We start from the raw sequence: 17538 nt of genomic DNA, 5'->3' as shown, positions 1-17538 counted from the left end.
ACTTAACTACATGGCAGGATTACAGGAGTTATAAGGAGATATAGAGAATGACATTTAACGGCCTAATAGACATGGACACTGATGAGATAAGAACTGAAACTGGTCACGTAAACATGAACTGCATGAGCATAACAGCAAATAGCAGGTAGCCAACAAGCACCATAACAAAGTTCGCACCGAAACGCAGCATCCAAAATACAGCGACCACACACACAAAAGCACATCACATCTGCCTAGACTTCACCCGCCGCGCTAATCTTGTCCATGATGTTGGCAACAACCTCCTTGGATTGCCGAAGAAGGACGATGCTCTTCTTGAGGCGCTCACGCTTCGTTCCCGTGCTCGGAGACGGCGTGAGCATCCTCTCCACCCCGGCGAACTTGTTGCCCAGCAGCTCGTTCCCGAGCTCCTCCTCGAGGTCTTTCTCCACGAGCAGCTTGACGGCGCGAAGGACGTGCAGCGCCAGACCATCCACGAGCCTCAGAACGATGCTCTTCCAGTACGCGGTCAGCCGCGCCCTCAGGTCGAACGCCTTCTCTGCTAAGTCGGCATGCACCCTCAGATGCGACACGTCGACCTCGCCAAAGCCTACCAGGGTGATCCTCGTCGGCTTTGAATGGTCCTCCACAGCCTTCATGAACTCCTCGAAACCTACCATGATGTCCGCCCATGTCTTCATGTAGTCCGGGTTCGCCGTGAAGTCCGCCACCAGCTCCATCTCCATAAGCTCCTTGACGTGCTGCGCCGAGCGCGCCCGCGCCTTGTCCATCAGGCTCTGGACGGCGCGGCGGCACGACGACTGCATCTGCGGGAAGTTATCTGAGTGTTTCAGCACAATCTTCATCACCAGGTCCTCGACGTACTCCCAGACACCATTGACAAGGTCTTGAGGCACTTGATCGACTGTCTCAACCTTCTTCTTAAGCATGACCAGGAATGCCGATCTTGGCAGGAAGTTGGGGAGATTGATGCCCTTAGTCTCTTCCAGTATGCGCACCTCCTCCATCAGGAACAGCTCGCCTCTGCTCCTTGGGCATTGTTCAGGCAGCTTCTTTGCGTATCCGCTCAGCATCTCCGCGATGCGCGCCGTGCCATGGAACTCGCGTTCTTCAGGGTACACGTCAAAGTCTCCCCTCACCAGTACCTTCTCCAGCGAAGTGCAGACCTGCTTGACGATGTGGAAGAAGACTCTGACCGCGTCAACAACGTTGTTGAGATCCTGTGGCATCTGGTCGAGCTCGGCGCTGCTGCGGCTGAGGCGATCGTTGATCTGCTTGACGATGTCGGGGAGGCACTTGGCGATGATGGCAGATTGTATCTGCATAAGACGCTGCGCGAGGACTGGGATGCCGACCATGGACTTGTCAATCTTCGAAAGCAAGGGGTGGTACTTGAACAGCCGCTCCTCCTCAACGCGCGCCTGGTCGTACGTCTCGTCGCCGATGCGGTTGCGAACGCAGACGTAACCGAGGCCGATGTGCACGTCGTCCATGGTGACTTTCTCAAGCAGGCCCTCGGGGGCCTTGTCGACCTTGGTGACCACAGCGAGCGTGCGCTCGCCGGTGCGGTCCACTTGCTGAGACATGCGGATGGACTCGCACGTCGGGAAGTCTACTGTGGCCGAGAGCACGTTCAGGATGATGCTTTCTTTCGGAGCAATGTACTCCTTTATGATCTTGGCGATCTGATCGTAGATGTCCTCGGGCTGTCCCTGCACGGGCACGCGCGTGATGCCGGGGAGGTCAACGAGGGTGAGGTCCGGTACGCCACGCTTCCGCACGACGAGGGTGATTGGCGCGTCGGAGATGCCCTTGCCGCTCCCGGCGATCTCCGCGGTCGCGGCGTTGATGGCGTCGGCGACCTTGGCCTCGGTGGTGGCCACCACGCGGCCGTTGCTGTACTCGAGCTGTAGCTTGGGCGAGTCGGCGTAGGGGTCGTCCTGGAGGCGCATGACGAGTGGCACGCGCGTGCAGATGCCCTGCCCGCGCGGCAGGCTGATGCCGGCCAGCGACTCGAGCACGCTGGATTTGCCGCTGGACTGGTCGCCGACGACGACGATGGTGGGCAGCTGGATGCCCTCCTGGGTCACCTTGAGGTGGCGCAGCCGGTCCACCGCGTCGAGCAGCGGGCGGATCTGGTCGTTGTACGATTCGGCGATGGCGCTCGCCGTCACGCCGCTGGCCGCGGCCGTGATCGCGCCCTTGGCATCGTCGGCCGCGTTCGCCTTCTTAACCCCCATCTGAAGCTAGAGCGGGGTGGTGGAGCGTGGTGTGCTGTGTGTCCAGTGGTTCGTGCAGTGAGTGTGAGAGGCTTGAAGCGACCTGTTAGTTATACGAGGGGTCGAGGAGAGACTGAGAGGCAGGGGAGTGTTTCTGCGGGGATAAGTGCGCCTGGGGAGCCGTAGCGGCGCTGCTGGGAATTCGGATTGGCGGCAGTCGTTCCGGCTTCCAACGCAGTAAAGTGGACTAGTGGAGTTCTCCCGCCGGTCCGAATTAAATATCATTCTCAAAATATTACTTTGATTATTATTTTTTAATAATACATTAATAAAATATAGAAAAATATACTATTATAAAAAGACTTTAAAGGTAAATATATCCACGTCATTTTTAAATATCTAAACTCAGTACATTAAAAATAATTTATATCAAAGTTTAAAATAATTGACTATACACCTAAAATAACAATTATTTTGGATATGCGCCGTCGAAAGCATTTGCTCGGCCAATGCATATGCGTAGCAACATTTCACGTTTCATGTTTGGGCCTTCGAATTGGACGACCAGGCTGTGCTGACCTGCGTGAGATTTGTTACAGCCTAGTTAGGCTGAGCAGACGGGCCCAGCAAAACAGGCCCATGACTACTGGGCAACATTAGCTGATCAATCTGAATCTCCTCATCTTCCCTCCCAACCAGGCCCACTGAATCACTGATCCTTTCTTTGTCTGTGTCAGACCCAAAAAAAGTACAAAAGAAAAGGATTATTTTCTTTTTTTCGAAATGAATGAATGATGAGCCTCTGCCTTTGTTTCTTTTAAAAGCTAAAAAAAAAAGTAGCAGTTACACATTGCTCTGAGCAAGGGCAGAAAAGAAATTCTGCAACTGCAAAATTGCAAGCCGGAAAATAGGTCCATGTAGATGTAGCAGTATGTAATATCCACCTTCTATTATAATATCATAACTAGCAAGTGTCCTATGTTAATAGTATGACTATTCTTGTTGTAATATTTTATCATAATAATATTTAATTAAAAATTACTCTCTTTAGTTTTTATGATGTCACTATCATTTAGTTACAAAACACATAAAATTTGAAGAAAAAATAAAAATTACGTTAATGGAAGAGAAAATTATTATGCTATAAACTTATATATGTATTGGTTTGGTTTATATACGTTTTGATCAACTAGCAAAATCATATGTCAGGTGTATGCAACCTAACTGTCTATTTGATGCGACGACCTTAAGCTACAGTGCTTCTTAATATATTATCTTAGTAAGAATTTTGATTTTTGATTTTTTATGTTTTTAGCTATTATTTAATTATATTTTACATGGACGCTTTATTTAGCTATTTAATTTTTATAATAATTTGATTTTTTTCTAAGACTATTTTTATGTGGATCCTTCTTTTTTCTATTGTAATCCCAATTTTAATTATTATCAATTATTTTATTTGGACTTTTTATTTAGATAATTTGCTTTCCAAACTGTGTGGAAATCAAACTGATAATTTTTCATAATTTTTATTTTCGAATTTAACTATTTATTAATCATATTTGATATGAACTCTTTGTTTTCCAAATCTAGCTATTTATTAATCATATATGATATGGATTTTTTTCGATTAATATGGTAATTTTATGATCTTAAAAGCGAACCTGGTGACTACTTTTAACAATCAAATAATAATATAATAGATGCAAGAGTTGTTTGTTTATAATAGCCCCTCCAAAGTCCAGACCCCAGGACTCCATATCATTGCATTAATCGTTCAATTAGTGGTGTGCTCATCCATCAACGAGCTGAAGTGTCAGGACAGCTCAAAGCCACTCATCAAAACCAGCATAATTGAGCAGGTTCAATCTGCCGTGCTATCATACTACACCTTCTTACAAACTGGATGGGAGCTTAGGATCTAACTTGGAGCAGAAACACCAAGGACTCGAGGATCATGGTTAGTACAATGGGATTTCATCATAAAGAGGCTTTCTTTCATCATAAATCTGGCTATAAACAACGAACAAACCGCACTTACCAACCATACAAGCTACAACCTCATAAAAATACAACAAATACATCAACACCCCCTACCTCAGCACAAACAAATCTGAAAGTTAACCACAAAAAAAAGGAAAAGGCACAAATAAAATAAAAATCCTCCACATCTCCACTCAGACTAACCTTTTTCTTTTGTTTTTCACAGTCGCAGAAGCTGGCACCATGATTCAGCTTTGTGCAGCTTTGAAAGACCTAATGATTCCTACAACCACCACAAATCATAAAAGTAGGCAGTGCTGGACCAGCACAAAAGGGAGGCTTGCTTCCAGGCGGCCCTCAGGCAAAAATGAGCAGAACCTCCCTTAAATTCGGCCAGTATCTTGCAAAGGGACCATCACCAATGCAGTACCTTGAATCATTCCAATCGAGTCATCAAGTCCGATCAACTCAATCAATATCAAGCTTGGGTAATCTGCAAAGCATAGTTGTTCCCGGACGTTATTGTTGGTAACAACCAGAGTAATGCAAACTTTCTGAAAAGCAACTAAGGAAGATATGGTGTTGACAACATACGAAATGTTTCAGTAGTCAGTACCATTCGAAAGTCATAACAGTAGTGATCTCTGTAAGTAGGAATTATCGTCGGCATATTTAGCTGTTTAATGGTAAGTCTTGCTACCTTTTATTCTCAAAAGAACCTCAAACTGGCAAACTATCTGAACAATTAAGGAACATACCATGTTGACAAGATTCGAGGAAGTCATCTCTTTTAGAGTAATTGGCTACTCTCTTCTAAAAAAAATGTTCATAATGGTAAATATCAAGGTTGTAACTTGTAAACTCTTTGACAACTATGTGCTAATAATGTGTATGTTCTTTTGGACAGTACCGCTCTTTTGTTGCAAAGTAAACAAGAAAAGGAAAAATGCAGGAGCAGAAAATTACCACATCTACAGCAGCATCTTCTATGCTGAATTTGCAGCAAGGGCATCGCCAGCATTCTTGACGTGAAGTTCCACATTGCGGAGATCGCGAAGATGCTGCAAGATCTCCTGAAGAAGGTCCATGCCCTTTTCTCCTTTCTTCAGGGACTTGATGCAGTGCCTTAGGAATTCCTTGTCCGCCTCCAGTGCTTGCAATCTTTCATACACATGATCGACCTCCTCTATTATTGCCAGCCTCTCCTGCTCTTTGGCAACCACAGAAACCGACTTTGTCGTCGAATCAACGGCTTCTCCCTCTTCTACCCTTGCAGATGGCATTTGATCACCGTTCTCATCACCAACTGCATCAAACAGAGGCAGAAGACTCTTCCCCCTACTGATAGAGGTCCTGCCTCGATACTTAGCTTTGTCATCGGTGAGACCATACTCAGGTGACTGAAGGCCATCAGCCGACAAATCGATATCATCGGAGGAATGGCCAGCAGCTGCACTGGTGGTGTTGATGTCGTCGTCTTCCAATGTGAAGAGCCTCTCCTCCAGGGCCTTGAGTTCCTCCAGGATGGAGAGCCTCTCGATCTCAAAGTACGTCAACGAATCATCCAAGGCCACTAGATGCCTCGTGCCATCCTGACCCGTCATGGAGCTAAGAGCAGCATCCGACGAGCTCTGAATGTTGCCGTCGTGCGGAGACTCGCCGAGCTCGCAGTAGTCATCGGAGTGTTCGTCGCTGTCCTCACCACTGGACGACACAGAAGTGCCACTGCAGCTGGTGCTGACCCCATTGGCCTTGAAGCTTGCCGTTCTCCTCCTCTCCTTGTCCTCGTAGTGCTGCACCTTCTGCCTGAACAGCTCGAGTTCCCTCTCCAGCTCCTGCTTCTCCCTCTCCCTCTTGGTGACCAGCTCGTTCAGCAGCTGCAGCGCCTCCTGGTCGTACTCCGACTGCTCCTCCATCATCCGTTGGTACTGCAGCGCCTCCATCTGCATCGCCGCCTTCTCCTCTTGCAGCCTGTTGATCATCGCCATCGTCTGGTTGGTCGCGATGGCAGCGGCGTTCCGCTCTTCCTCCAGCTCGGCGTACAGCGCGCCGAGCGCCTTTCGCTCGGCCTGCAGCGCCGATTTCAGCTGATCCACGGTGGAAGGCTCGCCGCCCTCGACCTCGCTTGCTACGCTCCCGTCCAAAGATAACGACAGCGACCGTTTCCTCTCGAGCAAAAACATTCTGTCCGAGCGTTGTGTGGCGACGCCGTACGTCGGTGTCTCAGGTGCCTTGTCGTCTTCGGCCTCGTTCTGTTCATTTGGTAGGTGGTTTAATCTTGTGGCGTCGGTCACCTCCTCCTGTTCGGTTTCACTTGCTTCTAATCCAACAAAAGTTAAAATTAATTTTAGCTCAACAAAAGCGCCAAGTATCAAGAACATCTCAGTGGGGGGGGGGGGGGGGGGGGAATTGCATGTCAAGTATTGTTCAATCAGTGTACTACCTTGCTCAGTTTGGGCTAGGATTTCCAATGGCAATGGCTGATCATCTGCAGCTGCCAATGGAGCAACCAGGTCCTCAAGCGCTGAGTCTTGAAATGGGACGACGTGTTCATCTTGCTCCCGTTCGCATATATCGCTTCCGATTGATACCTCGCAGTTCGTGTCCACTTCTGCTGATCTGTTGTCATCTTCAGAAACTGCTTCTGTGACTGAAGCAGGAACCATGAGATGGATACTAACTGACAAGAAATGGGACATGATGTGAGAAGCATATGAAGAGAGTAGTACCTTGAGGCAAGATATGTTCTTCTTCAGTTGTGGAATCTCCTATTTCAACAGTATCGTCAGGAACATCTTCATCGTCGTGGGGAATGGAGTTCTGATCAGGATCAGATGGGTTTGTTACAATCTCTGGACGAGGGATGGGGCTGATGAGCACAGCAGAGTCCTCGATCGCATCGGCCGGCGTTGCAACCGAAGAATCCAAAATCCTCTTCTCCTCCAGAACCACTCCGATGTCGACATCCCTCGAATCTTGCTCATCATCTACACGATTCGTGTCATCCTCCTCCTCTTCAACATCCCGATGCAAACCCGAACCATCGGCGATCGTCATCTCATCTAGCGCCACCACCGGCACCAACCGGTCGTCCTCGGGCGCGATCTCTTCGACCCGAACCATGACTTCTAAGGACTCATCTTCAACAGCGGTCACCTTCTCGTCTTGTTGTTCTTGCCCTTCCACCTCGCTTTGCTGCTCTTGCATTTCTATCTCGTTCAGCTCCTCCTCTTCCTCTTCATGGTCTTCTTGAGCCAGCAGAACGTAGCCTTGGTCTTCTTCTTCCTCTGTTATCTTCTCCTGTGCATGTTCTTCCCTTTTGTCCTCCAGCTCGCGCAAAGAAGTTCGAAGAACACCGTTGCAGCAAGAACACGCCGTGGCGCTTTTCTCCCCTGCATCGCTTGTCATCTCCTTCCACGACGACAGGCAGCCCTCGCACATGCCACTGGCCCCGACGAGCCGCCGGTGGTGGACGCAATACCCCAGCGCGGAGATCTCCGCGGCGTGCGCGCCGCAGAGGACGCCCCGCAGCCACCGCACGCCGCCGGCCTCGCCACCGTCCTCCTGGAAGAGCCGATCGACGCTGGAGCAGAGGAGGCACGGTGGCGTGAGCCCGAAGTAGGCGGCGAACCTGGCGATGGCGTAGGCGAGCAGCCCGTTGATCAGGAGCAGCGCGATGAGGACCCACTCCAGGACCGCGTACGCCAGCGCGGACGTGACCCTGTGCGTCCTCCGGTGGAGCGCGGCCGCCAGCTTGCCCGCCGCCGCCGCCATGGCTGCTCCTCGATCACGACCCCTACGGGCTACGGCCGCAGCATGGACAACCGTGATCTTGCTTGGTCTCGACGTTCTTGGAACCTTGCAGCCGAGCGAGACCGGAGGAAAGTATGTGGAATGAGATGGCAGGGGAGGGGAGGGCTGCCGGGTTGGCAGGATGATGAGTTGTTTTGAAGCTTCTTCCTTCACCTTCCGAGGGAGAAAGGCCGGGCCATTGGACCCCATGAACGAAAGAAAAAGGCTTGATTTTTCGCGTCGGGATGGAGGGAAGGACTGGGTTAGCCTAAGGTTTTCCTGTTCGATGCGGCCGGTGGGCGCCGGGGAATTGGAAACGGTGCACCGGCCGAGGTGGCGAGAGGGGCATGTCCTGCGTAAGTGGTGAGCACGACCGTGCAATCTGGCGGATTGGTCTTGGGGTAAAGAAAGGTTGATGAAGACTCAAAAATCAACTGGCACGCGTGTCAAAAGATGAAACACGCAGGGCGTTGTGGTTATCCGAAATGGCCTGTCTACAGGTAGCTAGCGCATCTTTGGTTTGTCGGGAAGAACAGTCATCGACAGGAAAAGAGGGTTCGGAATCAAAGGAGAGGCCTGTCTTCAACATCGGAAACAGCAGTAGAATCCGACGCTCGTGGTGGTACGCTCGTAGGTAGACAGTGCACTGTCAAAAGACGTGCTTGCTTTATTTTGCATTGCGGAGATTCACATTATGATTTCGTCGTTCAAAAAATAAGTTATTTTGTTTGATCAGAAAGGGAAAATAATCAAAATTCCCCTAAAAATAGCAGGAAATTTGATGATAGAGGACGGGGACTGGCCCTTTCAGAAACCAGCTAGGCTCCATGAAAGCATTTGTAGAGCTGGAGCCCGTAAGCACATTACGGGATCCACAATGCCCACGTCCTCTGGCCATACAGTTTCGGTCATTCAATGGCTCGTTCGTGCTTCACTACGTGGTACTGGTACGACGTAGTACAAATCTGATCACATGCGCTTTCAGTACTGGTAACAGGCACCGTACCTATTAGAGTATGCTAACGTTAGCCTAGGATCATCCAGGAAAACATCCGCACACCAACAAGCAATTGTTAGTTGTGAGAACAAATCCTCATAGGCTAGTACTAGCAAGCAGCGGTGAAAAAGCTCTGGTTCGGAACCACGCAGTTTGGACAGACAGTACTAGCCTACTAGGGCTGTCGCAGCTAGCGCCGAAAGATAAAAGCTGGAGAGGAGGTAAAGCCAGGGGACATGAGGTGTTTGGCGAACGGGAGGGCGTACGTATGCGAGAGGGCAGCGGCCAGCGGGGTTGGTTGGAAGGTGGGAGTTGATTGCGCGTCCGCGGCGCGCCCACCCGCCACCGACCCGACCCCGCCTCCGATGAGCTCAATTTTCCGATCTCTCCGTACGCCAACGGATATATGATCCGGTACTGCAAACTACACTATTTTTTTTACGATGATACTTGTTTATTCTCTTTCATATTCAATTTAGTTATTAAATCACGAAATAAATGATATAGATACAATTTTACGATGATCTTTTTAAACAGAATCCTATAAAATTTACTTCTCATCTGTTCTCCCACTCAACTCAGAGGTCGAGGGGGCGCAGGGCTCCTACCTGAACGCATTTGGAAGGTTCTACTGAATTTGACAGTGTATGAAAGAGAAAAAAATATTAGAATAAAGAAAGAAGGATAAAGAAAAAAAGAGTCATATATTCGATAGTGTTGAATCTGCCACTATACCCACTTTGGGCCGTCCTCTTGCCGGCATGGCGCCACTCAGGTCACCCCATTGGCCAATGTTTTCATAGTTGTAGCTTTGCGAGCTATCGGTGTGGACTACGCCTACGGGGCAAAACGGCTGTGAGGGATTACCGAAATGGATCCTCTGAAAGTGGCAGTCCAGGAAAGAGGTGGCATTGTAGGATTAGGATCACGGTTGCTTGAAGCAAACACTGGACAATGGGAGGCATAAAGGATGTAGTGACGTGCTAGAATGCTACTGAAAGAGGCCATGAAACGTGTTATGTGCCAAGGTTTGCTACGATGACAGACATCATTCTAGCTGGTAGCACGAGGGACTATTAAGTTTAACGATGCACTTGAAATGCAGAGATCGATTCCGGTGAGCACGGTCTGTGAATTATCGAATATGCCTCTACTCGTAATAGTAGCACCATGCTCAATAGTTTGATCAAGCATGTCACCTAGACCTAGTGCATTCTCACCTCTTCCTCCTCGTCGCGCAGCCTTAGTCCGTCACAAATGCAAAGGCAAGGAGCAAGGGGTGTGTTTGGTTTTCGATGAGGTTTCGTAAAGCTGCATCGTATAGCTAGGTCGAGCGGAATTATATTTGTTGAAAAGAATAGTATTTTGTTGGTTATATCTATCTGGATATGTTAAGCTGAATTTTTATTTGGTTGATTGAATCTGAGACCGTATGAGTTGATATAAAAATTGAGACTACGATTCGTTACTCATATGAAGATTATTTTATGATACTAACAAGTGAGTCTTGTATACCAGCTTGTTGATTTTGATAATATTACAATATATGACATCCAAATGAGTTAATACTTCGACCCTATTTTCATGGGAGCAAACAAAAAAGTGTTTAATGTAGACATAAGTGAAGGTGAACACCTTTTGAAAGGGGATAATCCAAAGGTTATTGTCCTCATCCAGTCATCCTGTGAAGCAGTACGAAACAAATGCCAACTTATCAAACACTCCCTCTTCGAGATTGTTGTCTGGACATTGACATCGACACATCATATTTTCCGGCCCAAACATAACTGGCCGACATCCCAGCAAAAAATCAAACCAAAAAAGAAACTTCCCAACAAAAACAGGCACCGATACGAGTCATGTAACCGAAATTATAGCAAAGCAACAAAAGCGAACAAACTATGAGCGAGACCCACCTGGCGCACACAGCGATCCAGCCCCGCGCGGCTGTCGCACCCAATCCACCAGGGCAGACCAGTCAGCACCACCCGCCCGAGCCCAGCCAGCCCGGCCGACATCGCACGCGTGCCCTCCCGATCCGGCCGCGGCCTCTCCCTTTTCCCCTGCCGCCCCGCCCGTCCGTCCCGCACGCCCGCGGCTCTGCGCTGACGCTCGCCGCGGCGTCGCCCCCCTGAGTCCAAACCCACCCCCATCCCCAATTCGGCCGGGGCAGGCCCTCTCCAAATCCCTAATTTTCCCTGCCTCCCCAAAGGCCGCGGGGATGAACCGGATCCCGTCCGTCTCGCCGCGGGGCGGGGCGGACGCGGCGGCGCCGCCCGACCCCGCGGCGCTGGCGCGGTGGGCGCGGGCATTCTGCGTCATCCGGTTCGACCTGGAGCGCGGGCAGCTCGTGGAGGCCTGCTTCCCGCCAGACGCGCTGTCCGCCCCCGGCGGCGGCCTCGACCGCCTCGTCGCCTTCTCCTCCTTCCCGGACTCCATGTCCCACCACCTCCCGCGTCACCGCTCCTCCGTCCACGACTCCCTCTTCTCCTTCCGCGTCCCGGATCCTTCCTCCCCGCGCCGCGCCTTCCTCTACGGCTTCGTCTTCAACCGCCAGCGCCAGGACGAGCGCCTCCCCCGCGGCGGCGAACAGAAGTCCGTCGTCATACTCTCCCACGCGCCCTACTCCTCGCTCTTCCGCCTCCTGCTGCAGATCCTCGGCCCGCTCTGCTTCGACGTGGGACCCAGTGCGCTGTCCATGGTGGCGTCGCACGTCGCCGCGTGGCCCGCACCGGTGCCGGGGCGCCCCATGGAGCTCCCGATCGGCAGCGCCGCGCTGCGTGTGCACCTCCCGCCAGCGGCCGACGACCCTGGTCCGCCGCCCGCGCTGCTGCCAGCGAACCCCTCGGTGCCGTACGGGCTCTTCCACGATGCGGACCTGTTTGCCGCGTTCCGCGGCTTGCTCCTCCACCTATGGACGCTCTGGGAGCTCATGGTGGTGGGTGAGCCCGTACTGGTTGTCGCGCCATCCCCGGCTCAGTGCTCCGAGGCTGTGGCTGGGCTTGTTAGCCTTGTTGCTCCACTCTTGTATAGCGTGGACTTCCGGACGTACTTTACCATCCATGATCCGGACTTCGCTCGCTTGAACGCGCTTGCAGAAGGCGAGGTGTTCCCGCCAATGGTGCTTGGCGTGACCAACTTGTTTTTCTTGAAGAGTCTTAAGAGTATCCCCAATGTGGTGTCCGTGGGAAGCCCGAATCCAAATTCCACTAGGGTACTCCCAGCAGGTGGCCAATCGCTGGTAAATGGAGCCAATGGGACGCCAGGGAAGCTCAAGTTTGACAAGCTTGCAGTCAATAAGTTCTCTCCCACTGGCCTATTGAATTCCATCAAATTGCGAAGAGAAGGCCCTCTTTCTCTCATGACAGAGCACAAGGAAGCGCTATGGAGCACGTACGCGCCAACCACAAAGCCTGATACTTCTGTTCTAAATAGGCTCATTGATGCAGGTGTGTCACCGAGGATTGAGGAGTCCATGTCAGTAGTCAATAATGAGATATTGCGGCGGCATTTCTTGGAGTTGACAACCAACTTCCTTGCACCTTTTGGGCCGTATCTGAGAACTACAACACCATCGGAAGGGAGTTCTCCTTTTGTTGATCCACCATTACTACCACCATTTCACGCAGATGAGTTTGTCAATGGTTTGGCTGCTAGAGGTCCAGGGAAATTTTTGTCCAAAAGGATGAGGTCCAATTGGTTGGACCTATATAGGTAAGCCAGATTTTTTTTTTGTCAAGCAACTTATTAGGTTTCTTCTTTGAATTACTGGCATAATAAAGAAGCATGACCTGTACTTCTCATCTTTAACAGGAGATTCCTGGAAGGCCCCAATTTCATGCCTTGGTTCCGGCAAAGACGTGCTGCTGCAGAGCAAGAACAGCAGAGGCTCTGGAGGCAGGTTCGCATGAATGTTGACATTGAAAAGCTAATGTCAAAGATGTCTGAATTGGAGAGGATTGATTCTTTTAATGCTGTTGAGCGGTATCTTCTCAGAGAGATGGAGGTAACTATCTTAACTATTCACATTTTAAAAAATCTAATGTACTAAGTTTTGCAATTTCTTAACATGTGATAGCATTACATTATTCCGGCATTTATTCAGCAGCAAGGTGTGGAACTTTAAGTCTGATCATCCTTAGAGATTCTATGTTGTTATGACAAAGATGAGCCCAAGAACAGCCCAGAATCCAACATGTCAAATAACAAAGAAAAAGGAAAAAAATGAGTTTTATATAGAGGATTTTGCCACCTAAGACTGCAATCTTATCCTAATACGAAACATAAATAAGACTCAGCTATCTAACTCAGTCTTTCTGTTGCTTAAGTTCTACCTAGAATTGAACTCCAGTTTGTGAGATAAGGGGCATCCTAACGTATATCTGACGTCATGATTTATGAACTCTAGGAATTGAAAGTTCTGAAATGATCTCTTGCAATAATTAATTGAGAATAAACTTCTTGTTTATTTATCAGCAGCATATGGCTGAATTTTCCTAAATACTTAGATGCTCTCTTAGGGAAAGACTCGGATCATGTATTTATGTGATTTGCCACAGAATCTTAAAATGAACATGAGTTAAGTTCTTAGACTGAGCAGATCACTGTCACTAGTGGTGTTGGGTTGGTTTCTTATAAAGTAAACTAAATATTAGAAGTGATTTTGCTAGCTGCCATAAGAGTAACTTATTTGCTCAATTCTGATCAATTGGAAACTTCATGCTACCATCTTTCAATAACAAGACCATATAATTTGTTTGGTGCCAATCTTTCTATTAGTTTGACTGCATATGCCCCATCTTTTATAATAATTAATACAACTTGAATATTTATTATATCTTTCAGCTGAATTACTAGTTGGGAGCTAATAAGAGCAGCATAAATTGTCTCTTTGTTTGAAGAACGACAAATTGGGTTAATGTCCCAATGCCTATTCTACTGTGTGACAACTTCGTAATTGTTATTTGTATTGAATGCCAATTGATGGAATACTCTATACTCTACTTTCTAAAATCATATAACTATGTTCTATACCCAGATATTTTTGGACTAACCTTTCCCATTTATGTTCTTTGAACAAAAGTTTGTTTCGTTAATTTTAATTTCTGACTTCACATTGATCGGTGGGGTTTATGGTTTACAGCTTTACACCATCTGAGGTTTTATGTCTAGTTCCTATTTTCCGTCATTAATTACACCAGCAACTAGAGTTTTTTTGCACCAGAAATGGGCATGAAATTCCTTAGTGGTATATAGCATATAGAGAATTAGAGGTCAATGGAATATACAGTTAGCTTGCTCAAAATCCCTGTTCTGTTATTCAGTCATCTATGTTCTATAGACATTATCCAGTGGAGGCCCTAATGTTATTTGTTGTTCTTATTCTTCTCCCTCCAGAGCTCTGGAAAAGGAAGTGCTGATTCAATAGCAGCATGCCAGAAATTGAAGGGAGACCTCCAAGCAGCATTCAGTGTCCTCCCGAAGGACATGCAACAGCTCCTGCTCTCCAACCCTAAAAGAGCTGTTCTCCTTCAAAGTAGCCAAGAAAAAATCCCAGGGCTCAATGGCATTGTCACCCAGACAAGTTTGTAGCAGTTCTTTTTTCTTTTTCTCTGTATAACATTACCACTGTGATTTTTATCCCACACGTAATACAAAATTACTCATTTTTATACTTGCCTGCTGGGTTGACTCACGCTCCTCAGATCTGTTGCTTTCTATCCCTCATTCTCTCTGTATATTCCCAGCCTCCGAATTTATTATTATTTTTAAATATATTTTCAGCTTCGTCTCCTGGAAACAAACTACATCCGCCCTGGTAGATTGGACGGCCTCATGAACCACATCACGTCGCGCTTTTGTATCGAGGCATTGTCTGCATCAAACCTTTAACTCTACGTAGCAAATTCTTCTTACTCATACCCTTGAGAAGATCTGTGCAGAATTTAAGAAAAGAGCATGCATGGAAAAACATGCTTTGTTCCGTGCCTTCCATACAGCCCAACAAATGGTTGCTAAGCCCATCACATGCATCTATTGACCATTGGGTAAGAACTTGTTAACCCAAATATAATACTGACGTACAGAATTAGGAATACAATCAGCTTCAAATGCATAAAGCAACGAATCCCCATGTCATTTTGGCAATAGGGCATAAGAAAAAGAGATGTTATGTTTCATTCCGTGTACAAAAGGAACATTTCCCATCCCCGTTCCGTTTTCTTTTTATCATGTTATCTCTGGTTAGTAAAGAAGTCTGTTCTAACAACCGGAGAAAAATCTTGATCTTCATAGGAATTTTTGCTAGTCCAGAATTAGAGGGGTTTGGTGTAGCGCACCCACTAAGCTAGCAGATCCAAACTCACCGGCTGCGGCGAGAGCTGAATATGGGCGCGAGTAGGGATTGGATGCTTGGACGGGAACAAATCGAGCATCATAATCAAGGGTTTCGTTTCATTCCCCAGAATGTTCCTCAATTACATATGTTCAAGCAAAATGTATTACTCCCTCGTATCAAAATAGACTATATTTTAGTCCATTATACAATATTCAAAATCTATGACGTTCTACGATTTTAAAATAACTTTAGTATAAGTTTTTCAATCTTACTATTTTATTAAGTAACTTCCTTTCCAATGTAAATCTTATTTCTCATGCAATGGATGGTATTAATAGTGGGTAAGATGATTTTTTTTTTTTTTTTATCTTAATACTTATACTTAACTCTAAAACATCATCTATTTTTTTAAGATGGAGTACTACAAGTGATCTAACTATACTAGGAGGCAGTTGCACCTACTCCAACAACCACACAAAAGCATCAACTCACTCTAATCCATTGTGTGTAATCAAGGAACTATCTACAGCTAGTATTTACCGAGTAATGGTACAAGGGCAGTGTTTTTGCAAATGCCTAGGTTCAGAATGATCCTTGAAAAACAACGGCATATGAAGCAGGCTAGAGCTCCTTCCGATCAGAACTCCATAAGAGTCATGCTACCATGTTAACAGTTAACCAAAACACACCACCAACTATTCAAAAGAGTAACCAGAATTCAACATTCAGCAAACCTTAAAAGACAGAAAAAGGAGCAGCATAGAGAGCAGGGAAGTGCTCATTCCAGCCAGGAGAATTAAGCTACCATATTAACTAGCATTTCTTAACCATGCCATCAGGATAACCCAAGTATTCAGAAGAGTACTCGATGTTCAATATCAAGGAGGAATTTTACGAAGCAGCAAGACCTAGAAGGACTGGTAAATCTGTTATAAAACCGAGAGAGTTGATTGAACTGATGGATGGCTCTTCAGAACCTGAACTTGTCCCGGCACTTCTTTGGCCTTAGCTGAACCTATGCCTGTCCCGGCACTTCTTTAGCCTTAGCTGAAAAGAATGGATTGGACAAAATACATCAGACAAAACAATGAGGAGGAGGAGATTGATCACTGGAACTATACAATGTTATCGTTAGCAATACCACTAATAGAAAACTCTGAGCATATATAAATTTGTTACAAACTGTTCTTACATAAGAACTTAGCAGTAGAGAGGCTGAATAATGCACACACCATAAATCTAAAGCAGGCATAACATACGACCAGAACTGAAACTGTAAACAACATCAAGGTCTAAAATGCTAGGTGTGAGTGTCAGCAACTATAGCACAGTGATGCCAACTAACAACAACTCTGAAACATGGATCACGAGTCATATTTGGACAATGCCAATAAGACCAATAACATGGTTTTGGTGATTGGAGAAACTAAGGCTAACCTGGTTGCTGTGGCCACACTTCTTCTTGAGGCGGTTCTTGGCCCCAGGGAGAAGGCGAGCATAACACCTGCAAAACAAAATGGTGAATGAAGATAGGCTTTGTCATGTGTACTACAAGTACAAGCATAAAATGCTTAACAAACCCATCGTTTAATTAAGCGAGTCCAAGAGACATACAGAACCGGCACGAATTGCAGGTCAAAAGAGTGCGCTTTGTGAGTCTGTTCCACAAGGTTAACTCAAGCGTACGATTGAATAATCAATTTGATACTACCAAATAACAGTCACGCAAACAGGTACAGATGGCACGAATTTCACAAACATATAAACGGGACCGATCAATGAACAAAATAATTTCTGCAGTTGCAGCAAATTACTGACTGGGAAATTGAGAGCTCAAACAGAAAGTTTTGTTCATAAGGTGATTTTGCAAATTCAACTGATTCATCACTCCTACCATCCAATGGACCTCAAATCCATGCAACTAACTAGAAAAGATGAAGAAACAGAAAACTGATCGGAAACTCCAACTCATGGGGAAAGTAAAGAAGAACTTATGCTACCTGTGAGTTTGTGACAAACAACCGCGCCCTGAACTGATACAAGCAATGCAGATCGATCATTGCAGTCACACAATTAAGTTGCACAGATCACGCAAACACAATACAACAAAAGTCGTGTTGATAACAAAATTTAGCATCTATAATAGTCATTGCAATGATGATTGGTTTAGTGATAAGAACTTAAAGCCGATGTCGATTTATTTAATCGGA

At 47.1% G+C, this 17538-nt stretch overlaps 3 protein-coding genes across 5 annotated transcripts; 1 reads left to right on the top strand and 2 right to left on the bottom strand.

The window, feature by feature from the left end:
• Positions 1 to 233: 233 nt before the first annotated feature.
• On the bottom strand, positions 234 to 2413 carry LOC133910969 (dynamin-related protein 4C-like). The gene has a single exon (XM_062353209.1). It carries the CDS (start codon positions 2238 to 2240, stop codon positions 234 to 236), a length of 2007 nt encoding a protein of 668 aa, XP_062209193.1. The 5' UTR covers positions 2241 to 2413.
• Positions 2414 to 4194: 1781 nt separating this feature from the next.
• LOC133912094 (myosin-binding protein 2-like) lies at positions 4195 to 8356 on the bottom strand. 2 transcript variants are annotated; one of them, XM_062354667.1, is made up of 4 exons: positions 6932 to 8356; positions 6646 to 6852; positions 5169 to 6519; positions 4195 to 4695 (listed from the first exon to the last, which is right to left on the bottom strand). In XM_062354667.1, exons 1-3 carry the CDS (start codon positions 8202 to 8204, stop codon positions 5189 to 5191), a joined length of 2811 nt encoding a protein of 936 aa, XP_062210651.1. In that variant the 5' UTR covers positions 8205 to 8356; the 3' UTR covers positions 4195 to 4695; positions 5169 to 5188. The 2 variants fall into 2 exon arrangements, with proteins under 2 accessions (XP_062210651.1, XP_062210650.1); XM_062354666.1 differs by having other exon boundaries at positions 5169 to 6522; positions 6932 to 8351.
• Positions 8357 to 10943: 2587 nt separating this feature from the next.
• On the top strand, positions 10944 to 15124 carry LOC133912095 (uncharacterized). 2 transcript variants are annotated; one of them, XM_062354669.1, is made up of 4 exons: positions 10944 to 12705; positions 12805 to 12997; positions 14389 to 14527; positions 14776 to 15124. In XM_062354669.1, the coding sequence occupies exons 1-4, from the start codon at positions 11213 to 11215 to the stop codon at positions 14811 to 14813; spliced, it is 1863 nt and encodes a 620-aa protein (XP_062210653.1). In that variant the 5' UTR covers positions 10944 to 11212; the 3' UTR covers positions 14814 to 15124. The 2 variants fall into 2 exon arrangements, with proteins under 2 accessions (XP_062210653.1, XP_062210652.1); XM_062354668.1 differs by lacking the exon at positions 14776 to 15124 and having other exon boundaries at positions 10946 to 12705; positions 14389 to 14665.
• Positions 15125 to 17538: the final 2414 nt, after the last annotated feature.

Source organism: Phragmites australis, chromosome 3 (genome assembly GCF_958298935.1).
Source record: "Phragmites australis chromosome 3, lpPhrAust1.1, whole genome shotgun sequence".
NCBI lineage: Eukaryota > Viridiplantae > Streptophyta > Magnoliopsida > Poales > Poaceae > Phragmites > Phragmites australis.
This window is presented reverse-complemented; position numbering and strand designations above follow the sequence as displayed.